This window comes from Chrysemys picta, chromosome 8 (genome assembly GCF_011386835.1).
Source record: "Chrysemys picta bellii isolate R12L10 chromosome 8, ASM1138683v2, whole genome shotgun sequence".
In the NCBI taxonomy this organism is placed as follows: domain Eukaryota; kingdom Metazoa; phylum Chordata; order Testudines; family Emydidae; genus Chrysemys; species Chrysemys picta.
In genome coordinates this window covers 83,482,750-83,507,861 of record NC_088798.1, presented here as the reverse complement: position 1 = coordinate 83,507,861, position 25,112 = coordinate 83,482,750, and the positions used below count along the sequence as shown (strand labels likewise).

Here is a 25,112-nt window from a genome sequence, read left to right as displayed (position 1 = left end):
TGAAAGCGTCGACATTCGAAGCGGTGCGCTGTGGTCAGCTATCCCACAGTTCCCGCAGTCCCCTCTGCCCATTGGAATTCTGGGTATAGCCGGCAATGCCTTCTGGGTAACAAAATGAGTCGAGGGTGCTTTTGGGTAACTGTCGTCATCCGTTCATCACTCCCGCCCTCCCTCCCTGAAAGCGCCGGCGGGAAATCAGTTCGCGCACTTTTCCAGTCATTGACAGCGCGGACGCCACAGCACTGCGAGCATGGAGCACACTGCGACCATCGCTGCAGTTGTGGCCGCTCTCAACGCCTCGCAGCTTATCATAAAGGTTTCCCTGAGGCAGATGCAGAAAAGTCAGGCGAGGAGGCTACGGCACCGCGGTGATGTCCTGAAGTCTGAGAGTAGCACAGACCTCTCAGAAAGCAGGGGACCCAGCGCCGAGGACATCACGGTGGCAATGGGTCATGTTGATGCCGTGGAATGGCGATTCTGGGCACGGGAAACAAGCACTGAGTGGTGGGACCGCATAGTGCTGCAGGTCTGGGATGAATCCCAGTGGCTGCGAAACTTTCGCATGCGGAAGGGAACTTTCCTGGAACTTTGTGAGTTGCTGTCCCCTGCCCTGAAGCGCAGTGACACCCGCTTGCGAGCTGCACTGAGTGTACAGAAGCGAGTGGCCATAGCCCTCTGGAAGCTTGCAACGCCAGACAGCTACCGGTCAGTCGCGAACCAGTTTGGGGTGGGCAAATCTACCGTGGGGGTTGTTGTGATGCAAGTAGCGAAGGCAATCATTGATGTACTGCTGCCAAAGGTAGTGACCCTGGGAAACGTGGAGGCGATCATAGATGGCTGCGCAGAGATGGGATTCCCAAACTGCAGTGGGGCCATAGATGGAACTCACATCCCTATCCTGGCACCGGACCACCAGGCCACCCAGTACATTAACCGAAAGGGATACTTTTCCATGGTGCTGCAAGCACTGGTGGACCACAGGGGACGTTTTACCAACATCTACGTGGGATGGCCGGGCAAGGTTCATGACGCTCGTGTTTTCAGGAACTCTGGTCTGTTTAGACGGCTGCAACAAGGTATTTACTTCCCGGACCACAAAATAACTGTTGGGGATGTGGAGATGCCTATAGTGCTCCACAATCTCTTAGAGAGCAATGGGGAGACCTTTATGGCGGGGTGGGAGGTTGAGGAAAATAGCCTGGCTGCTGATTACTCACAGCCAGACAGCCGGGCGATTAGAAGAGACCAGCGGGAAGCGCTGTGCATCCGGGATGCTTTGAAAGCAAAGTTCCTGAGTGAGCAGGGTAACCTGTGACTTTAAAGTTTGTGTACTGAGAAGCTAAACCTGCCCCCGTTTCTTTACCCAGTTAATGTTGACTATCCTATCCAGTTACATACCCCCTTCACCCCCCTTCCAACACACGTTTCGAAATAAAAATAGTTCTACTTTGTTAAAGCACACCGTTTTCTTTAATACTGTTTTCGCGGGAATTTTTTAAAACTGGGACGCAGACTGTGGTGCGGAGCGGGTGTAGTGTAGTGACGCGAATGCAGCTTCTAAACTCAAGGATTGACAGGCTCCGCTGCGGTGGGATGGTTGTTTCAACGGAGCCTGTCACCCCTCCTGATGGGGACTGTGTGTATGGCGGGTCTATGTGACTTTGTGGCGGGGGAGGACGGTTACAGATCCCCTGCTGTGTGGCTCTGTGATCCTGCCTAAGGACCGGCGCTTAAGATCTGTAACTGCCCTCCCCCGCCACAAAGTCACAGAGCAACCCACCCCCCACCACATAACATGAAAACAACCTCCCAGACTAACCAGGGTAACTAGTCACTGCATCACTGCACTGTGTATGTGCCCTGCTGCTGTGCCTGCCCCCGACTATGTACCCTGCCAAAGGTGACTGTCCTGTCCAATTACCAACCCCCTTTCCCCTCCTCCTCCAAAAGAACATGATTGAAACAGTAGTTAACAGAAACGTATTTTTTATTATCAACTACACATGGCATTTTCAAATTTTGGGAAATGAGAGCCTTCTGCTACTAGAGCTCTCTGCAGGGGTGGAATGAGAGTTAGCAGGGACTCTGCCGCCTCTCCTTCTTTGCACTTTGGGTGAGGTGGGTATGGGACTTGGTGGCGGGGGAGGGCGGTTAGAGATGGACTGCAGTGGGGCTCTGTCCTCCTGCCTCCGTTCCTGCAGAACATCCACAAGGCACCGGAGCGTGTCCGTTTGCTCCCTCAGTAGTCCAAGCAGCGTTTGAATCGCCTGCTGGTCTTCCTGCCGCCACCTCTCCTCCCGATCCATGTTGGCTTGGTGCATTCGGGTCAAGTTCTCCCGCCACTGGGTCTGCTGCCTGGGCTTGGGAACTGGCCATAAGCTCACAGAACATGTCCTCCCGTGTCCTCTTCTTCCTACGCCTAATCCGCGCTAGCCTCTGGGAGTGTGATGCCAGGCTAGGTTGTGAGACAGTCGCAGATGGGGCTGTGGAAATGGGAAAAAGGGAGTGAATTCCTCAGAAAGATAAATGTAGTTGTGAACAAAGAACATAGTCTTTCTCTGTGAACAAGACCATGCACAGCACCTATCACATGCGCACTCAGCACAAGGTAGAATTCTCGGCCTTCGCATTCAGTGCCTGGGGTCTTGCACAGCACATTTGAGAAGCGGGGCAGGACAACGGAATTTCTGTTGCAGGCAGACATGGTAAGCCGTACACTTGTGGCAGTTTAAAACTTTTATATTACAACTGGCCTCATTTCACCCCCAACCCCTCGCGGCTGTCCCCGGGAACGATCCCTTTCGGCTGCCCCTCTCCCGCCTCCACCGTGTGGCTACAAACCAGCGGTTACAGTTCTGTAAAGGAACGGGAAAGCAGTCCCAACACTAACATTCCCCTACCTAATTCAAAGCAGGTCACCATGGGCGACATCACCCTGATGAGGATCTCTGAGAGCGACAGAGAGAGAATGCTCCGGGAAAGCCTCCAAAGACCAGGGCCGTATGCCGCCCTGCTGTGCAGAGCAATGATTCCCGAGTACTTGATAGTCTCGTGGCGCGGCAACGTGTCGTACTTCGGAGGACCCAATAAGGCCGCTCTCCCCAGGAACCTCATGCAACGGCTTTCAAATTACCTCCAGGAGAGCTTCATCGAGATGTCCCAGGAGGATTACTGCTCTATCCCCGGACATATAGACCGCATTTTACTGTAGCTGCAGTAGCAGGGAATAAACAGTAGAGCGGCTTGTGCAGGACAATCATGGAAAACCGGACATTGCTAGATTTTTTTTCAAAACTTGCACTGCCCATGACTAAACCGTTAAGCGCCTAGGGCACACTAATCATGAACAACCCATTCTTTTAATTGTTAATATTCCTGTTTTGTTAAAAATAAATGTTTAGATGTTTACAACACTTACTGGCTGATCCTTCCCCAGATTCTGTGTCCGGGGTAACGGCTGGGGACGCTTCGTAGGGGATCTCTGTAAGGGTGATGAAGAGATCCTGGCTGTCGGGGAAATCAGCGTTGTGAGCGCTGCCGACTGCCTCGCCCTCCTCATCTCCTTCCTCATCTTCCCCGTCCCCTAACATGTCCGAGGAACCGGCCGTGGACACTATCCCATCCTCAGAGTCCACGGTCACTGGTGGGGTAGTGGTGGCGGCCGCACCGAGGATGGAATGCAGTGCCTCGTAGAAACGGGATGTCTGGGGATGGGATCCGGAGCGTCCGTTTGCCTCTTTGGTCTTCTGGTAGCCTTGTCTCAGCTTCTTGATTTTCACGCAGCACTGCGTTGCATCCCGGCTGTATCCTCTCTCTGACATGTCTTTAGAGATCTTCTCGTAGATCTTTGCATTCCTTCTTTTGGATCGCAGCTCGGAAAGCACGGACTCATCGCCCCACACAGCGATGAGATCCAAGACTTCCCGATCAGTCCATGCTGGGGCCCTCTTTCTATTCACAGACTGCACGGCCATCACTGCTGGAGAGCTCTGCATCGTTGCCAGTGCTGCTGTGCTCGCCACGATGTCCAGACAGGAAATGAGATTCAAACTGGCCAGACAGGAAAAGGAATTCCAATTCAAATTTTCCCGGGGCTTTTCCTGTGTGGCTGGTCAGAGCATCCGAGCTCGCACTGCTGTCCAGAGCGTCAACAGAGTGGTGCACTGTGGGATAGCTCCCGGAGCTATTAGCGTCGATTTCCATCCACACCTAGCCTAATTCGACATGGCCATGTCGAATTTAGCGCTACTCCCCTCGTCGGGGAGGAGTACAGAAGTCGAATTAAAGAGACCTCTATGTCGAACTAAATAGCATCGCAGTGTAGACGGGTGCAGGGTTAATTCGATGTAACGGCGCTAACTTCGACATAAACGCCTAGTGTAGACCAGGCCTTAGACTCTCTGTGCCTCAGTTTTCCATCTGTAAAAGGGTGATAATAGTACTTCCCTAATCTTACAGGGGTATGGTGAGGATAAAAACATTAAAGATTGTGAGGCACTCAGATACTATGGTGATGGGTGCTATATACGTATTCAAAGAGAATTTTGTCCTTGACTTAAAGAGGATCAGGATTAGATCCTACTAAACAAATATACCATTACTATAGTTATTAACCTAATTTTTATAAACTCACAGAAACAAACAATATATTATAGATTCTGCATTATACCATTATTTTAATCGAATGTTCAAGTTTACAGAAGACTCAGTTTAGCATTTTTTATTGAGACAGTACTGCATTGTGACTGCAGGTTCAGACCCAGAATAATGCAGAAAAAAATCTGAGTATAGGGCCCAGTCCATTCTCTTCCACCACAATTGAAAGCCTTCAGCAGAGGAAGTCATAATCTTAATCAAGCTGAAAAATCAGACCAGAAAAATATGTTCACTGGGCAATGGCACCCACTCCTTTGATGTTGATGTTGGCTCAATTATCTATACTTTGTGATCTCATGATTTTATTATTGCAATACTATCTGCGTGGAAGTATTCTTGAAGCATTAGCAGTAGAGACCAAATGATAACCTGATCTTCAAAAGTTCCACTGGCTCCCTCTGTACTTCAATTTGAATCTGTCTCTATAAAGCTCTAGATGGCATGGATCTTTACTACCAGGCAGACTGCCTGTCTCCCCTAGGAACTGCAATAAAATAGCTATTTCATATCTTTATCAACGGTCTGAAAGAAAATATCAAATCATTGCTTGTACAATTTGCAGATAACACAAAAATTGGTGGAGTGGCAAATAATGATGAAGACCTGTTATATAGATTGATCTGGATTGCATGGCAAAGTGGCCTCATTTGAACAATATGAATTTAAGATAGCCAAATGCAAGGTTGGGCGTCTAGGGAAATGATAGGCACCTACAGTTACAAGATAGGGGACTATATCCTGGAATTCATTGACACTGAAAAAGACTTTGGGGTAATGGCAGATAACCAACTGAACATGAGCTCTCAATACAATTCTGTAATTAAGAGGACAAATGTGATCTTTGAATACTTGGAGAGGTGGATAGCAAATTGGAATAAGAAGGCTGTATTACTTCTGTACATGGCGTAGGCGAAACCATTATTGGAATGGTTGTGTCCTGTTTTGGTGTCTACACTTAAAAAAGGATAATGATAAATTGGAAAGGGATCAGAAAAAAGCTACTCAATAAAAATTGTAGTCTTCAGCCAAACATTTTATTTTTGGTTCCATCAGTACTTTCTGTGAAAAACAATTATTTAATTGAAAACCCAATTTTCTATTGACTAACAGTTGTGATGGAAATTTTTCAACCAGCCCAAACTGGATGTCTTTCTAAAAGATATGCTATAACTTAGCTGGAAGTTATGGGCTTGATGCAGAAATTACTGAGTGAGGTCCTATGGCCTGTGTTATGCTGTAGGTCAGACTAGATTAACATAATGGTCCCTTAAAATCTATAAATCTATTAAGTGATTCTCTGTGGACAGCCACAACAATTTAGCTGTTGATGTTTTATTTATTTATTTACTAGCACTCCTTGACCTGTAAAATTGGGAACAGAAGGCAGGGCTTTATCCGGGAAGAATCTTCTGCTTTGAAATTTTTCTTCTTTAGTTCTGTCAGACCGGCTTTCAAAAATCACCTGTTCAAAGTTTTAAGCCTGGTGATTGTAGATGTGGAGGGAATCAATCTTACTTCGTTGATTTTGTCATTTATTTGTAGTAGCTCCTAGAAGCCCCTAAAGAAGATTGGGGCCCCATTGTACTAGGCATAGTACGAGACAGTCCCTACCTGGAAGAATTTGCAGTTTAAATAAGCAAGACAGACAAAGAGTGGGAGAAGCAACACAGGCACAGAGAGGAGAAGTGACTTACCCAATCCCTGCTGTGGATTAGAACCCAGGTTCACTGGCTCTCAATCCAATTCCCTGTCTACTGGATCACACTGGCTCTCTGAAATAGACTCTCAGAACAGAATTCATTTTTGCTTGATATTGTCAATAAGGGTTATATATTTTTATTTTTGCACAGGACCTGAGATATTGCTGGATGGAACTGTTCTAAGGGCCAAATCCTCACCCTTCATTATATGGGAGTAAGCATTGTATGGGGGTGGGAGGAGTTGCAACAGCCTGGCTGTTCTTAATGAATAGTAAGGCCAGCACTGAAGGACTCTGCAGGAGTGCTTTCTGGATTAAAGGGAGCACGGCTCAATCAAATAAGCTGCCCACCCCTCGTTGGCCCTCTGTGGATCCCACTTTTCTTCCTCTTCTGCATAGAAACTGCAGAGTTAGCTGCAAAACTGTGACTGAAGCGAGCCCTACAGAGGTGTGCAGCCCTGTGAGAGAGAGGTCTAGAAGCTGAATTAGAGCCCTTCAAAAAAAGTAGCTTTCTTGATTGTGGGACCCCATATTGTGTGGGCCTGTACTCTATTTCAGACCTACCGGGTGAGCTGGATCTGTAGGATTGCGGTGCCAACTGATCCCTTGATTTAACCCCCCAGGTGTGACTGAACTGAAAAGAGTCTGACTCCCCTCTCCTTCCCACAAAGACAACAGACAGTCACATTCCTCCCATCTGTCTCCCTCTACATGGAAGCAGGCAGCCTGAGTAGACATAGAGCTTTTCTCCAGTGTCACTTTCTTGGAGTTTCCCCACTGAGGTTTTGATGAATGTCAGATTTCTACAGCCAGGCCTGCTCCAGACCTGTGGACCAAACGGGCTCAGGATTTGTCCAGGCTCAAAATTTGGCCCCGTACATTGAAAATTAAGTACTTCTTCATGGAAAGGTCATTCAGCTTTTCATTGGGGAGTGTGACCTTTCGCTGGAATTTCTAAGCCAATCTATAGATTTCTACAGCAAGGATATAATTCTCTATTTAATTTTTTAGTGTGGTAAACATTCTAAAGAAAGGATAGTATTCTCTTTTACATTCTCTATACCCTTAGTGTCGGATGTACTGAACACCCATATCTCCCATCAAGGCCATTGGGAATTGAGTGCTCAGCAACTCAGAAAATCAAGCCATATACATTTTAAGAGTAATTTCTATAGATCCCTACTGAATTTCTATAGAACTATACTGGATTGTGTATTCAATTTATATGTATTTTCCATAAAGTATCTACCAGCTGGAATAGATTTCTAAGCAGTTTAGTGCAAGAATTGTCCTTTTGTTCTGTTTGTGAAACACCTACCACCTGAGTCTTTAGTCTATTATGGGGGCTTCTAGGTATCCACTAATAATAATTCAAAATAAAGTATGAAAAATTCTGGGCAACACACCACTATGTGTATCTGTATACAGTTTGGTAGAGGGAGGGAGGAGGATTGATGTACAAGTCCACAACAATTCACCCTAAAGCAGTATGTAGAAGCAAGTACATATTCTTGCCCAAATGCAGTTGGAGGTACAGCTATACTTACAGGACACAGCTAATGATGGCTATGGTTTTTCACGACACTACTTTGGCATGCTTCAGCATGACCTTGTCAAAGTTAAAAGCTCATAAAATTCCTATTTACTTTTTATGGCATTACGATTCTGCATAACAGTGCTTAAAACAAAAACACAGTATAATTATTCTGTCGATCAAGCGGCTAAGAAAGACATTTTCCACCAGCTTTGCATCTAGCAAGCTGTAAATAATTTATAAAACTAGAAGTCATGACTAAGTGGAGGTGTTTGGGGGCTAGTTAAGCACTTGTCATAGCTCTGTGGTTTAAGCAACCCCACTCACAAAGCGCTGGTTGTTTACTTTTATCTTGGGAGCGTAAAAATGGTCGTTTGTTCTTGTCGTATTGCTGTGCATGCACCTAATAAAAATATCAAGCTGTCAATAGAACTATGAACAGGTGTACAGTGTATGTAGTAATGATGTTTAATTCATTTGAATTTCCAGCCCATTTAGCTCCATCCAACAAACAACAAAAATATTTTCTTCATTACCTCCAATTAATGTAAATGTCAACTGTGTTGAATATATTATCATACAGATAATACAGCATATTGATTAATTTGTGGAATATTTTGCATTAAAGTGACTTTTTGTTTTAAAGTATAATCAAGACCAGTCACCGCTCTATATGGAGATCAGACTATTTTCTGATTACATCCATTTCTAACTCTGGTAAACAAGTTTCCTTAAAGTTTCTGAGTTTACCCCTTTTTATGTCTAGGCTATTAACAATTTTAATAATAGATATTTTATTAATTTTTAAACACAAAGATTGATCAGCTTTGAACAATCTGTTCATGGTATATACATCAAGTAACAATTCAGGCACCTTGATGTTTTCTTAACCTCTTTTAAAAGAGTTGCTCATATGTCAGAGGATTGTAACATCCTGTGACAGTCCTGAAGGGTGACAGGGTTATGAGAAACCTCACCACTACCTTTCCTTAGCATGAAATAGTCTTGTCTGTGCCTGCTGTGGACCAGTTCTCTGAAATCACCAGCCTCTGCCATCAAAAGCATTGACTTCCAGGCCTCCACAGACCTTGCTCAATGACAGGACTCAGAGTTGATATGTCCCTTGGAGCCATTCCATAAAGGCCTGTTGTAATACAGTAGCTTGTATGATTCATCTCAGGACCATCACTTTGCTTAACACCACAGCCATACATGAACAAATACATGTATTTGTAGTGACAACAAGATTATCAAAAAATCAAGATTCAAGTAGTAGTGAGTAAGTAAATGAGGCTCCGCACACTACAGCAACACACACTACTATAACTCAGTGTTAATATGCTCCTTCAAGGCATACCCCAGCCAAATAGCCCCATTTGGGCTCCTCTTATAGCCTTGTGTTCATAATGCACAGCACAATACTGAACAGCAGTGCGGGATCCATGCTTTCTGAGAGAGATGGTTGGGTTGCAGGTTACCAGGGCAGAAAAGCGGCTGGCGATCTGGTAGGATGCCCATGGAATGTTGGAATTTGAGAAACCTTCATCATGTGACACTGTATCTGCTCCATGAGGTATTTCAACCCTTCCCAAAGCACCTTGTGGCCAGTTGCACAGCGGGATAGCTACCCACAGTGCACTGCTCTCTGTATCGATGCAAGAGCTGCTATTGTGGATGCGCTCTGCTGACACTAGGGAGCATAGTGTAGACATGCAACAACGATTTAATTACAGTGGTGGTTGTATGTCGGCATAACTTGTGTCAACAAAACTCTGTAGTGTAGACAAGGCCTAAGTGTCCATTATCTGCCTGCACTCCAGGTAAAATAAGTGTGGTCAGTGTCCAGTGTAGCTGTACTGAGTGGTGGAGGCAGTAGTTAATTCTGCTTGGTAGAGGTGTGTTTATGAGATCTGTCTATTACTTTGAGGTGTGTGACAGAGTTGTGATTGTGATATGAGGAGATCTATGTTTTCCACCCCTCTCGTGTGTGAGGAAAGGGAAGAGCTGCATGTGTACTTAAGCTTCAGGAAGCAGTATGCAACATTTCTGTAAAGTGTTGTGTGGGGTATGCCAGTAGCAGGGTATGGGCTTGTATTACCAAGGATATTGTCAGCAGTGAGGTGGAATATGAGTGGATTCTAATGTTTTAAGTGAAAGTGTAGGTTGGGATGAGTTTGGGCTGGTCTACACTACGGGAGGGGATCGATCTAAGATACGCAACTTCAGCTACGTGAATAGCATAGCTGAAGTCGAAGTATCTTAGATCGATTTACCTCGGGTCCTCATGGCGCAGGATCCACGGCCATGGCTCCCCCGTCGACTCCACTACTGCCTCTCACTCTGGTGGAGTTCCAGAGTCGACGGGGAGCACATTCGGGGATCAATTTATCGCATCTAGACGAGACACGATAAATCGATCCCCGATAGATCGATTGCTACCCGCTGATCTGGTGGGTAGTGAAACGTACCCTTAGTGTAAGCGAGTTTAAAAGGCCGTGAAGTGGTTCTTAAATTGTACAGGTGGTATTCTGTATAAAGCGTTGGCTAAGTGTCTGAGTGTATTCCAGGATCTGGAACCTCCCAAATCTTATAGCACCAAGGGCATACTGAGACATTGCTCAAAGAGCAACCTTTATTAAAGAACAACAACAACAAAAACATGTTAGAAGGAATCCTGTGGATGAGAGTGAATGGGTTTGTAAGAAGAGGTAAAGGGTTTATATGCTCCAGCAATTGTGGGTTTAACAGAGCAAAGATGTGTATGTCCTCCTCCTTCAGTGCCCCAATGTGTCCCTCTAACAGAGTTGAGGTTGAACAACTCAACATTTTTCAATGGGATGACATACCGCCAAGCAATTTTAACACTGCTTTAACATAGTTTTTGCCATTGAATAGACATACACTGAAAATATACAAAATAATTAAGCAAGTGCATGTCAGTTAGTAACTAGGCGAGAAGACTGATTAAAAAGATTCCAGGTCTCTGTTTCTAACTCTTCCCTTAGCTCATTTGTGACCTACAGGAAGTCTATTAACGCCCTCTGCCTGAATCTGCCCAAATATAAAATGGGTGTAAATAATTCTTACCTATTTCACAAGGCAGTCATGTGTCTTAATTCATTGAGGTTAGTAAAAACATTTTGAGATTCGCCAAAATGAAGCACTTTAAGAGCTCAATTCCACACCCATGGAAATCAATGGAAGTTTTATTGATTTGAACTGGGAGCAGGATCAAGTTCAGAATCTGCCCAAATTTTTCATACCTGGATACTTAAAGTTAGACTTTTTATTCCCATATTCAAGCACCTACACAGAAGTGGATTGATTTTTTTTTACATGTGTCACTAATTGTCACTCCTAATGAAAGCAGTGAATTAAACTGCACACACCTGGTTTGCCATTTGGTACCCCACAGTGCTACTGCAGTACCTTTTCTCAATGTGTAACAACTTGAGGCTCTGAACTCCAAATTCTGCCTTTCCACCTAATATGTATTCTTCATTGCAAGAGTGATCGTGCCTCTTAGGTTCAGAATTAACATTGGACAAGAAAATGAGCAAACTCTCCCAGAACTGAGCTAGCAACAAACCTCATTGACGCCAACCAAGCTTAAGAGCCAAAGTGCAAGATTACTCCATCACTGTGATTTCAGATTAAATGTAATTAAAGGTGGCTTGTGCTAGGCTAGGCTGCTATATGTCACTGAGAAGACACCAGGATAGCATGGTTTGAACAACAAAGCACTAATACCAGCACTATCAAGAAGATGATTCAATGATACATGCTGAGTACTCCGCACTTTCAAAAATGTGGTGCCAAATTTAGGTGCCTATATATATATTTAGGAGCCATTTTAAATATCTTGGACACAGATTTTTCCTTGCCAGGTTTAGACACAACCTGAGAAATTAGGAATTATAGTATTGAATATGCACAGACAGTAGCTTCAAACGTGCAAATCTTTCTCATCATAAACAGCACACATTGGGGGGGAAATGTGGACAATATCATCATCATCATCACATGTCTCTATATTGTTACAGAAGGCATCATTGGCTGGTAGTGTCACACATAGTCTTCCAAGGCTGGTTTGTTTGATTTTTCTTTTGTTTTTAAGTGCGTGAAGAAATCTTCATTTTTGTGAAGACTCACTGTGTTGCTGCTATTGTTGTTATGCAAGGTTCTGCATACAGGCACTGGGCCTTGGAGAGAGTGCTGTGTGAGTAGCATGAGAGTTTGCTCTCTGCCTTTGTCTATTAATAGAGTTCATTCTTGAGACAGAATTGCTCTTTGGGAACTGGGCATTGGTGTTAGGTAGAAGTTCCTGGCAGAAGAGATCATCTCTATTCTAAGACTGGTTTATACATGTAAGTAAAACAAATTACACTTAGAATATACCCAGACTCCATGTCACGCATTTCTCCTTCACTAAGAAACTGATCTGCAAGGCCATGCACATCTTCTACTGCTCTGCTGAGGGCAGACACTGTTGTCAGAACAGAGCACTGATTTTGGAAGAAAGGTCATCTGTATTTTGTGTGTCATGTCTTATATGCCCATGCAAATACTGAGATTCTGTACCTCTGAGAATTGGGAAACCTACAGAGCTGTGAGTAGGGGAGGCATCTCAGTAGTTCTGAGCCACTAGTATTTTAAGTCTTTGCCCATGGTACTTGGCTGATGATGTTCTGTCTCATACTGGTGATCCTCACCACAGCCCTCCTCCCCAGCATTCTTGGGTTTGTTGGCTCTGTGCTGAGATCTGGTGTCCCACCGCTACCCACTGTTGCAGACCAGAGTTTTGCATGTTGTTGTTTTTTTTCACATTACATATTTTGGAATGCTCCCACCTCTATGAGAGAAGATTAAAAGAGAAGCAAGAATGGAATTCTGGAATCATTCCAAATTCTGAAGTGTAACAGGTAGAGCAAGAGACTCTGGGCTGCAAGTGGTCCCACCCCATAGCAGATTAGAGAGCATATGATTGGTGCAGAGAGCAGAAGACCTGAAATTAGCTGGAAGTTCACAGTAGCAACCCTGAAGCCCAATTCAGGAAGCAGGATTTAGTGAGGTAAGGAGGAGGGTTTTAATGAGGATGGCCAGCCTTGTACAGCTGATTTAAAAATTATGTACTGATAGGTGGGAGCTTCTGATGTACATATAGAAGAAAAGGTACTAAGATACTTGCCCTATTTGTGGCTATCCTCATGCTTGATATTACCATAGTAGCTAAAAGGGTATCTGTAGCATGACTGCTTAGAATGTCACAGGCAACATGGGAGGATAATGCTGCCCATCTTCTGGAGAACTATCCCATCTCTAGGCTTCTGACCTTTTAAATCTGTTCTTGTCAAACCGACATAAGCTCAAAACAAATTTGAAATAAATAAAATGGCTGGGGCTGAGTTGATTCATCCAATTATCTTTGCTGCATCACAAACACACAAGGAGCCGAATGATGATCCAGCAAGGCATTGACTAGCAGGCAAGACTAACAGCAAGAGCAACAAGGGAGGGATTTGGAAAAGGAATTACAAATGGAAAAATCTGTTAATAAAAAGAGCATGCTTAAAGTTATTCTGTTTCTCCTAGCTGAGGTCAGAGAGAGCTGTTTCGTATAGCAAAGCTTTAATGCTTCATGAACACACAGAAAAGTTAATCCCAGGCTGGCTAAAAATGCCAGGTTCATACCATTGAAGAGGGAAATATTATACGGTTTATGGATTTGCAAAATAAAATACAAGAAGAAAATATAAATATGCTCTTGTCATGCAGGCTAACAAATCTTTGGCAGAAGTTTGTAGAAAAATGCTGATAATGGCTGAAACTTACTGTGTTGGAATTTGCAAATACAGGAAAGAAAGGAGCAGGTTGAAGGTGTGGAAGATTAAGCAGGGTATCTATAGTGTATAATTTCTGAATCCTTAGCAAATTATAGAGTATAATACATTAGGACAGGGCCTCATTATCTGTGTAATACACAGGCAAGGTATTTTTAAATTTTTATACTTTAATTACAACTAGAGAACAATTAAAGGGCCAAATTCAGAGATGGTGTTAATTGAAGTCAATAGATCTGCATCAGTTTACATAAGCAGAGAATCTAGGCCAGTACATTTTAAGCTTCAATAAGGTGTTTCCTGAAACATCATATGATGGTAAATAAAATATTATTTTGCACTTTGCAGTTTGCACTTATAGTTTTTGGCAAGATAAAGCCAAGAAGGAAGGAGGAGAAAATCTTTGTCCTTGGCTCCTCTGTGTTCTATTTTTCACTTTGTTTCACTTGAGTAGTTTCATTTTGTTCCTGCTCAGGTCTAGACTTCTAACATGTATAACTCTTAAAACCTTTACTATATCGGACACAGCCATTCCAGTCATAGCGAATGCCATCGCTGCTCAGGAGGTGAGGGTGTGAATGCATGTAATCCTGCTGCCCTGCAACCCTTTCCTGTCACCAGATCTTGAGGTGCTTCGCTAGAATGCATGTTATTTTATGACAGGAAAGCAAAAATGCTTCCATTTTATGGTTGTTCTGAGTCAGTTTTTTAATGTTCTATCCCTTTTATCCACACTGTTCTGTGTCATTCTCTTGGCAGCTGTTCTGCTTTGGGTCTTGCAAGCATCACAAGAGAGTAGTGCTCGCTCATGCCCATAAGAGGAAAAAATTGGACTTTTTAATATTAAATAAAACTCTTATTTTCTCTGCATGTTTTGTGCTATAGTCTAAGTATGTATAAGTTTTTTTATACACATTAGCAAAGCCAACGATACTTAGATTTGCCTGGTTTTAGTGCTTTCGGGAAGCCTATAAATGAAGAGTTAATTGAACAACAAAATACGTATCAAGACAGTCCCCAGAACCCCCTTCTTTAGTAATTGTTTCTGCTCTTAAGAGAACATTATCTTGCTCACAGATGGTAAGAGTGATGTATTGTGGGAAATCAACTACACTTGGCTTTTTTCCTGGTCTCTGTTTAGTAACTGCAGCATTTAATCCCAGAAGTATTATTTAACTTTGCTCCAGATACCCTTTTAATCAACAGCAATAGACTTCCCAGTTAGAAAGCTCCCTTTAAGGTCCCCAAGCACAATTTTATTTTATTTTAATTTATTTATTTAGTTAGTTTGCTTAATATTTTGGACATTTATAAACAATGTCTGCCAGAAGTTGTTTCCACACTTTCAAATGACTTAAGAAATGAATTCTGAAAAACAACACACAGCAGGATATAAATATCTGCAGAATTCCTCCAATGGGGTAAATGGTGGGGAAGGGAATTATATGAGAGATATTCCCATATCTAGAGAGGAAGGTATAGTCCTATTGCTAAGGTGCTATGGTTTGGCTGTCACAGACTTTCGTGATCAACAAGTTGCATAGTCTCTCTGTGTGCCTCAGTTCCCCATCTGTATGACAGTATTTCCCTACCTCATAATGATGTTGTTAAAGATAAACACTTTACAGGTTGTGAGGTACTCACATAAAATGGTAATGGAGGGTCAGAGATATATATCAAGAAAATATCTAGCATATCTGCATTGGATGGGTGAACTTTGTGTAGGTCTTATTTTTGGTGACTTTTTCGTCCACTTTCAGCGGAGCCCTTCTGTTTCATCAGAAATATCACAATGGCTGTTGGAAAGGGGGAAAAGATACCAGTGTCACCTTCACAGTAAATTGTGAGCCAGGCAGGATAAATGTGGCCTTGAATTCTAGCCTATATTTTTCACTCACACTTTAACATTTGTAAATGCTTCACTACTACAGAGCAAATGTGTAAGTTGTACAACTAGTATTGTTACCTCATTTTAAAAATTTGTGCCTCATTTCAGGAACCTAAATATGCAGTATTTTCCATTTACTGTAACCTGTTTTCTTGATTATCTTCCCTTAGAAATTAAAATGGCATAACTATGGAGTAACTTTGTGGTAAAGTATTATGTAGAACAGGGGCAGGCAAACTTTTTGGCCTGAGGGCTGCATCGAGTTTCGTAAATTGTATGGAGGGCCGGTTAGGGGAGGGGGTCATGGCCCAGCCACCACCTCCTATTTGCCCTCCCCGGGAATCCTGTTCCCTGATGCCCCCCCCCCCCAGGGCCCCTGCCCCATCCACACCCCCTGCTCCCTGTCCCCTGACCATCCCCGGAACCCCTGCCCCTGACTGCCCTCTGACACCTCATCCAACCCCCCCCCTTCCTTACTGCCTCCCCAGGACCCCTGCCCCCATTCAACCCCCTGTTCCCCCCCGACCCCTATCCACACCCCTGCCCCCTGACCACCACCCCTAACTCCCCTGCCCTCTGTCCACCCCCCTTCCCCCTGCCCCCTTACTGCGCTGCCTGGAGCACAGGTAGCTGGCGGCGCTAGAGCCGTGACGCCAGCTGGAGCCAGGCCACGCTGCCGCCACCACCACAAAGCACAGAGACCGAGTCAGGCCGGGCTCTGCAGCTGCGCTGCCCCAGGAGCTCACAGCCACGCCGCCCAGAGCATTGCGCCAGTGGCAGAGCGAGTGAGCTGAGGCTGCGGCGGAGGGGGAACAGCGGGGGAGGGCCTGGGGGCTAGCCTCCCGGGCCAGGAGCTCGGGGGCTGGACAGGACGGTCCTGCGGGCTGTAGTTTGCCCACCTCTGATGTAGAAAGACTTAATGTGGAATAGGGAGTGTAACATAGGTGATCTTTTTTTCCCCCCTTTAGATCCTTCATAGTCTTAGTTACTGCTGCTGTCTCCACACCTGCAGAAGCCATTATTAGCCAGAGACGGTTCTTACTTTGATTTGTTTTTACAGTTTATTAATTTAGCTATCAATATTTTTACAGAACTGTTATTTCACACAGAACACTGTTGCATTCATGATTTATCTCTTGATCTTCATTTTTTTTTTCATCACCACCTTTGTTCCATTTAACCAACTGCTGTTCTGAAACATGGTTTGCTTTATACTAAATCTACTTCTTGCTGAAGCAAATTAAATAGTGGACTCTGGTATGCCAGTCTATTAACCTGGAAGATATACAAATACCACAGAGATGTGTGCTGGTACAAACACTTAAGATAGATAGTAGATTTGGTTACAATCCAAAGCAGACATTCATCTCTTGAGTAGCAGAGCCAGAGTTGGGCAAATAGTGTAAAAAAACAAAATTCCATACTTGGTCACCTGAATTTCAGAATAAATTCCTTTTGGCTGCACTTGCTGCCCTGTGGAGTATACCTTTTTTGAACATTCTAGTGACTGAGTTTTGCTCAGACCTGGGAGAAAATGTATCAGCAAATAGTTTATTCATCATGAAATGCAGTTTTGAGTCAGGTGAAACTGCTCAAGAAATCAGGGAAAATATGGTGAATAGTTTTGACTAAAAAACAATGGGGGAAAATTCTGAAAAAATTGAAATGATTTGTTTTGATATTTTAGAACAAAACATTTTGACTTTTTAGTTTGTTCTGACATATAGTTTCAAAATTTTAGCTAGATTTAACCTCCCTCCCCCACTGCAAAAATGTGGGGGAGTACACACAGACACCAAAAAACCCCAACATCTTTCCTTCAACCCCAAATCATTTTTTTTTATTATTTTCACAAGAAAAACTGAAAATTATTCAGGTCAACTAAAAATGTTTTTCCTTCTGTTTGACCGCCAAATAGAAAATCAATTAATTGCCTAGCTCTACATCTGCACATAATTGCTTATGTGAAAGTGATGAGACAAAAGAAAATTTTAACTTAGCATGTTGACAAAAAGCCATATTGATTTTTTTTTCTTGGAACAATGCCTAGGTCAATGCCTGTATAGCCCAAATTTTTCCCAAATTCTCAAATCCATCGTGTCTTCTCTCCCCAAAAATATCAAAGCCTGTTGGCATGCCACAGATTTCCCTATAAAAAAAGCCGTGCTCATCCAACCAGAGAACCAGAACAATATCCTGTGACTTGCATGACTAATTGTATTTAACCCATATAGTCAAAGTGCATTTTTCAAATATATTGGCCTATTCTAACACATCTTCTACACCTAGCTTTTCCAGATGTTCTGATTTGTCATCAGTGTCTTATCTGCCTCAGTTTCCATGATGAGCATGAGAGGCAATGTATTTGCTATTATTAACAAGTATCTTTGCAATATGGAACTGTGCAAAATGGACAATCCATTTATCAGTGAAGTTAAAGTTTTGTGGAAGAATATGGGGAAAATTGGCTCTGTTGCTCTTTAGAAAGAACTGTGCATTTACAATCTCCTTGTTTTATTCTCTCCCCCAACCCCGCTCTGTGCCTTAAAGGCAGTTTGTTTTTTCTCTCACTGTTCCTGTGGAGATGGTTCTCTTCCTTTCTGTTCCTAGGCAATCTGGGCCTCCAAGCTGCAGGGTGCTTTATTTTTGGCCTCTAGCCCAGTGTTTCAGCAAGACTCCTCTTAATGGAGTTGACTCATCCCTGCACTACCTGCTTTTCTCTTTGCCTTCTCTCTTTCAGCCCAGGCGTCTGTTTTTGTTTTTGTTTTTCCTTTGTGGGAGGAGGGTAAGAAGACAAACTCTTTCCTTTCACTGTGGAGAAATTTCACTTTCTTCTTAGTCATTTGGGCTAGAGCGAGTGAAAGCACAAACATGAGAGTGAGTGTGGTGGTCAGAGCACTTGCCTGAGAGGTGGGTGATGAGGATCCAGTCCCCCACCTCCAATAACTCTATAATTCCTGTTGAAGCTATTGCACTGTGAATAAGAAGAGTCTCAGGGAGCATCACATCAGAGTATTCCATAGCCCCGTGGTTAGAGCACTCACCTGAAAATGGCAGATCCCTGTTCAGATCCCTTCCCCTCCTTGGGCAGAGGCAGACTTAAGCCAGTGGTCTCCCACTTTGCAGGTGAGTACTCTAACCACTGAGCTAAAAGTTAAGAGGGAAGTCATCATTGTCGTCGCCTCCTTCTTTTCCCCACACCCTTCTTACTTGTTCCAAAAACGGCATAGATGCCTAACTCTGAGAGGTTTCTCAGCTGACGATCACAAGCAGATTTCAGCGCTTTTTTGCAGCCTGAACTTAGGTGCCTATCTCCATGAGAAGGGTGGGGCTTAGCACACACCCCTCTCATTGGCATCTACCATTGCCTAGCTTAGGCAGCTCCCTGCCTAGCACGCTGACTTTTGTGAATCTCAATTTAGGGCACCTATCTCTCCCTGTGTATTATATAGAAGTTTAGGTGCCTTACTCAGGCTTTGTGAAACACACTGATTTTCTAGGTGCCTAAAAGTTAGGTGCTGTGACATTTAGCCTCACAACACCTAACTACTTTTGTTCATCTAGCCCTTTGGGACCAGGCTCTCGAGTTGAATAATGGGAGTCACACAGGAGAAAGGCAGCTCTGTACGTATTTCCCCCCTCCCTCCACCTCAGAGTTAAGGTACTATGTGTAAAGGGACAGTTGTCCCCTTACTAACATTCAGTGGGAGTGTTTTGCTTGGTTAGCTCCTAGTACTAAAAGAATGGGGGGAGGCCAATGCTCCAGGTCAGCCTGATTGATAAGGTGAGCAGACTAATCGGGGACTCAGGAGGCCAGGGTGGCTCCCCTCCTCCGTGTGAGCTGGAATTGCCTGGGTCAGACAGAATGGGGCCGAGCTAAGGAGAGAGCAGAGGCCCAAGCTGAGCTGGGGAGCAGAGCTGTGCCAGAGCCAGAGGGACCAGAAAAGCAGCCCAGGAAGCAGGTCAGAGTTGGGAGCAGAGCTGCAGCCACAGAGCCAGAGACACAGCCCAGGGAGAGCAGATCCTGTGCTCGGAGCAGGGCTGCAGCCACAGAGCCAGATGTGGTGAGCAACTGTGGCCAGCCAAGGGGGGATTCTGGGCAAAGGGCCCAGTGCAGAAAGACACCCCCAGCCAAGGGTCCTTGCAGTCCAGACTGGGAGGGGGGCTGACACTGGGAAGAAGGTCCCACCACCTAAAGCCTGGAGGTGTGTGGCCACCATCAGAGCAAGTGTCCAACTCACAGCATCCCTGCCTCACAGCCAGGGCCTGAGAAGAAGGCCTGGAACCTACAAGGAACAGTGTGAACTGCCCTGACATTCCAGAGACACTGTTTGTAACGTTCCCTGCCACAGAGCGGGGTGATGTGTTTTTCTTTAACCTTTCCCATTTTTCCTTATTCTTTTTTTTTTTAAATTAATTGTTGATTAAACAACTTGTATTTGCTTTAAATTGTATGTAATGATCAGTGGGTCAGGGAAGTGCCCAGTGCAAAGAGAGTACCCCGGAGTGGGGACACCCTAGCCCCTGTCCTAGGTGATCACAGCAGGGTTGGGGGTTGAGCCCCCCAGGAATTCTGGGCCCAGTCTTGTCGGGGTTACGAGGACTCTGCCAGACAAGAGAGTGGAAGGGGAGTCCTCAAGGGTAGGGAGGCATCTGGGTAAAGGAAGTGGGAGCGAGGACTCAGATCCTTTCCCTTGCCCACTTCACCGAGGTAGTGCAGAAGCCAGGAAAGTTCCCCACAATAGTGGGACCATTCCCCCGCTTACATATATGAAAGGGTTTCACCACAGCAATTTGGACCATTGCCTATGGATGATTTCAGATCCAGTTTGTCTATATCCTCTTATGGCTTTATTGTGCAGGATACATTCATATTTGCCAAACAAGTAATTTAATACGTATAACATTACATATAGAAATTTGCTTGTCAGTTTGATACATTGCTTACTTTCAAACCAATGGCAGCAGCTCTCTTTTATATGGAAATCATTATTTTCACTGAACAACTTCACTAGAAGTGGGGGTTCCACCATGACTGTGGTTTGTTTGCGCACAGCAGAGCATAAAAAATGATTGCACGTTGCTCCACTAGTTTGTCTATCTTTGAACGTTGCTACCTGCTACACTGCAGAAGACCCCAAGAGCAGAACTGCTGTAGTTCCACGTAAAGGTGGAAGTTTCTTAAGTAACACGTGGGAGCTATCTGAAATAACTCATCCTGGTGAGGTTCTCCTTCCTATTGTAAGCCATATCATTTGGTATAGGACTGCTGTGAGCCCCTCACCCCACTAATCTGGTTCTAGCTCTGTTGCTGAGACCCCATCACCCTTCCCTCATCTTAGAGTTGAGGGGGTTGTGTCCTTCTTGTACCAGTCATTAAGAGCCCCAGCGCCATTCCCCACCTTCTTTAGGAGATGCATTCTCCTTTATCTGTTTCCAATTCTTGTTTATCAGAGAGATGGACCCTCTATCCCTGTCTCTGATTTTCACTTTTTTTCCTTACTAGCTGACACTGGGAACATGCAGCTAGATCCTGGCCCTTTTTTCCCCTCTTTGTGAGTTTCCCAGTTTGTTCATTGCTTAGAACTAATCCACAAATGTTTCACGCAAATAAATTTCTATGGATTGCTTGCAGTTTTGTCTAGATGTATGATTTATACTTATTGTTACTACTGTGTGAATGGCCACTTCAGTTACAGGGTATTGTGTTTCTATTCCCTGACCAGGTTAACATCATTTTAATTACAGAAGGGAAGTATCATCAGGTCACTGGACATTTAGTTGCTCAAGGAAAGAATGTGAGCATTTTGTGAAGTTAATAGGAACTAGGTAGAGAGGATTATAGAGCTTTTAAAACTTTTTTTAACCTTCATTTTCAAGGCCTCTCCAGTCAGAAAAGTTACTCACTCACTCTTACTCATGCCCATCACCCCAATCGGGGTATGGGCCGCCAACCACAGATCTCCAGAGTCCTCTATCCTGGGCCATTTGCTCTAGCTGGTTCCAGGTATAGCCCATTTTTATGCTATCAGCCTGAAGGTCGCATCACCAGGTGTTTCTTGGACGGCCTCTTTTCCGCTTGCCTTGGGGGTTCCACCGCAATGCCTGTCTAGTGATGTTGGTTGGCTGCTTGCGTAGTGTGTGTCCTATCCAGCCCCACCTTCTCCTTCTAATTTCTTCCTCTGCTGGAAGTTGACAGGTCCTCTCCAAGAGGTAGATGTTGCTGATGGTGTCTGGCCAGCGGATCTGGAGAATCCTTCTAAGGCAACTATTTATGAAGGTCTGGATCTTCCTGGTGGTTGTTTTAGTTGTCCTCCAGGTTTCAGCTCCATACAATAATACTGATTTCACGTTGGAATTGAACAGTCTAATCTTTGTTGCCAAAGACAGCTCTCTGGAGCTCCAGATGTTCTTGAGCTGTAAGAAAGCTGCTCTTGCCTTACCGATCCTTGCTTTGATGTCTGTGTCCGTGCCACCCTGTTGGTCGATGATGCTGCCTAGGTAGGTGAAGGACTGCATTTCTTCCAGAGGGCTTCCATTCAGTGTGACTGGGTCATTACTGATGGAGTTAATCTTGAGGATCTTGGTCTTGTCCTTGTGGATGTTGAGGCCAGCCTGTGATGACGTGGCTGCCACTACATTAGTCTTCTCTTGCATCTGCTGTTTGCTATGCGAAAGGAGTGCAAGGTCGTCGGCAAAGTCCAGGTCATCAAGCTGGGTCCACAACGTCCACTGGATTTCGTTCCTGTGCTCATAAGTGGATGTCTTCATAATCCAATCAATGACAAGGAGAAAGAGAAATGGTGACAACAAACATCCTTGTCTGACTCCGGTTCGCACCTGGAAGCTGTTTGTAAGCTGCCCTCCATGGATCACTCTACAGTGTTTGCCGTCATATAAGTTCTTAATCAAGTTAACCACCTTTGCTGGGATGCCATAGTGCCGAAGGAGCTTCCAGAGAGTCTCTCGATCCACGCTATCGAATGCTTTCTCATAGTAAACAAAGTTGATGTACAACGAGAAAAGTTACGCTAATGTAATATGATTTTCCAGATCAGATTTTAAATACATTTTCTTTTGTCACATTCACACAAAATAAAAGTTTGTGTGTGTAGCCACATTGTTCCCTTGCCTGTTTATTTGGATTTATATCAAACCACTGACCGGAGCTTTCATACTGACTATCCTCACTTGTTGATACTTCATTAGTGCCCTCAGTTCTGGAGGTTTGGTAAAATAGTCCCTCTTTGTGGTCGCTATGTTGCCATCTCATACATAGTAATTGTTGTATATCTACCAAGAGCATTGATTGAATTTACAGGTGAGGTGCTGTGTGGTCATTAAAGCACCCCAAATAGTAAAGCATATAGCATTGAATAAAGCAATTCATATGTGATTCTATTTCATATATCAATGGTAATTTTCTGTCCATATTCATTCACCATGGTTAATAGCACATTGTCATGGTAGCACGTGCATGTGCTAGTTTGGAAGAGTTCAGTCAAAGCACAGGTTGCCAGCTCAAAACTGTGCCCTCTCAGAAGAGGTTGTAAGCCTTTCACAAGTGTAGCTGATAGTCATTGTGATACAAGAATGATACTGTTGGTCTAAGATGAGTGAAGAATACAGATTACCGGAGAGAAAAAGGGTGCCACAAGGTGTAGGGATGAAGCAGGTAGTTTACCAACGCACACAATAAAGATGCCTTATTTCCTATCAGCCTCTTTGGACCATGGCAACCTGTGGCAAACAATGTGTTCATGTACAGTTAGGTTACAGGGAATCTTGTACTCAGATTCCTGTAGTCTGAAAGGTGAAAAAGTTAGACTGTCTATTATGAATTTCTTTAAAAGATGCGATCTTCTTTTAAGGTTATGGGGTTGATCAAATAATTAGTTTGTGGTAACAGATGTAACCAGTTTTAACTAAAGAGATCATAGGAAAAGAGTAATTCTTCAGAATAGTTACCACAGGTAGAGGAGAATCCAGTGGGAACCATTCAAAATGATTAAACTGCTTTGGCTACTGAATGTTTCATGAGAAATGACAGGAACTAAACATAAAAAGTGTCTGTCTGTCTATAGCTGTATCTCCATATGTGCTGATATAGAGATAGATACAGATACTGCATATCTATATTCATATTCACCAAAACACTGTTATAATGGAAGTTTTGTTTGCCTTCTGAAAAGGATGTATTAAATAATATATCAAGCTTTGGTTCTTGGGGGGACAGCAATTCCATATCTATCTACCTATCTATCTTGTCTATCTGTGTGTACAACTGCACACTAAAAACCTGCTGCTTTTAGGAATAAAATAAAACAAGAAGAAACAACAGCAGGAGAAGCCAAACTGCACTAGTAATATATAAATGTTGCCCTGTTCAGCAGGATTCCCATCCCAGTTTAGATGGAAACCTTGCTGTGCTGCAAAATCTACAGTTTATCTAAAAGCATTGAAGGCTAAGGGCCAGCTCTTCAGCTGATATAAATTGGCCTAGTTCTATTTAAGTCAGTGGAGCTACTCCAGTTTACTCCAGCTGAGGATCTGACCCTAAATGGGTAAAGAATGAAACTATTAATGTTAGCATAGTAGTCTCAGTGTGATGATCCATGGAGGACCTGTGGTGCATGAGTCATTTGCTGGTGGTCTGGGGAGAGCTGGTTGGTCACGTGGTGCTGACTCTCCTCCCTTGTTTTCTGTTTCTCTGTCACATTAAAAGAAACTAGAAATACATTGAAGGCTGGATATTCAGTGTTCACTCAGCACAGCTCAGAAGAGTGTGGGTGGGGGAAAAGGTGGCTCTAAGCTGCCTTTATACTCATCCAGTCCTGGGTTGGCCAAGGATTTAACTGATCCTTTGCATAACTTAGAGCAGTCGAAGACCTACACTAAGTTAGGCTTACTGCAGCAGATCCATAGGGACCTGAGGATCAGGTGGAATGCACAATGCTCTATCCTATCCCACTGGCATGCCCCCTTCTTGACTCCCAATATATCCCCTATATGGTCAGAACTAGGACTGGAGATCTGGCCCTAAATACTTTCCAATAATAATAATAATACTTTTCCATGTAAGCAATTGCTGTAGATGCCACTTGGATGTTATTCAGCCACCAAAGGGAGGGAAGGTAGTCCGTGCAATCCAGAATGGGGGAGAAGTGATTTTGAGTTTGAGGCGAAGTATTGTTTGAGACAGTCTCTCCATTGTGGCGATGTCCACTCTAGGAGTCAAATCCAGGCCCAGTTGAGATCAGTGACAAAACTCCCTTTCATTTCAGTGGGGCCAGAATTTTATCCTAAATTTTGAGAAGCACTATCATAACAGATCAAAACCTGTCCAACTATGACCTTAATGCTACATCCCAATTATGTCAGCAGCATGTACAAGTCATCCAGCACTAGTATCGCTACTTGGTAATATTATGAGAATGTAACTAGACAATGCTTTTAATAATGAGATCCTCTCTTTGCCAGATACTGCCACAGCTG

The 25,112-nt window shown here is 44.0% G+C and overlaps 1 protein-coding gene across 1 annotated transcript; it reads right to left on the bottom strand.

Annotated features, from left to right (window-relative positions):
* Positions 1 to 1,786: 1,786 nt before the first annotated feature.
* LOC135973154 (uncharacterized) lies at positions 1,787 to 4,382 on the bottom strand. Its single transcript, XM_065554866.1, has 2 exons — positions 3,419 to 4,382; positions 1,787 to 2,483 (listed from the first exon to the last, which is right to left on the bottom strand). Exons 1-2 carry the CDS (start codon positions 3,993 to 3,995, stop codon positions 2,152 to 2,154), a joined length of 909 nt encoding a protein of 302 aa, XP_065410938.1. The 5' UTR covers positions 3,996 to 4,382; the 3' UTR covers positions 1,787 to 2,151.
* Between the last annotated feature and the right edge of the window lie 20,730 nt (positions 4,383 to 25,112).

Coding starts and splice junctions, on each gene's coding strand:
- LOC135973154 (XM_065554866.1), bottom strand. CDS start 3,995: ATGCAGAGCTCTCCAGCAGTGATGGCCGTGCAGTCTGTGAATAGAAAG. Junction 2,484..3,418: donor ATCTGGGGAAGGATCAGCCA/GTAAGTGTTGTA, acceptor CCATTTCCACAG/CCCCATCTGCGACTGTCTCA.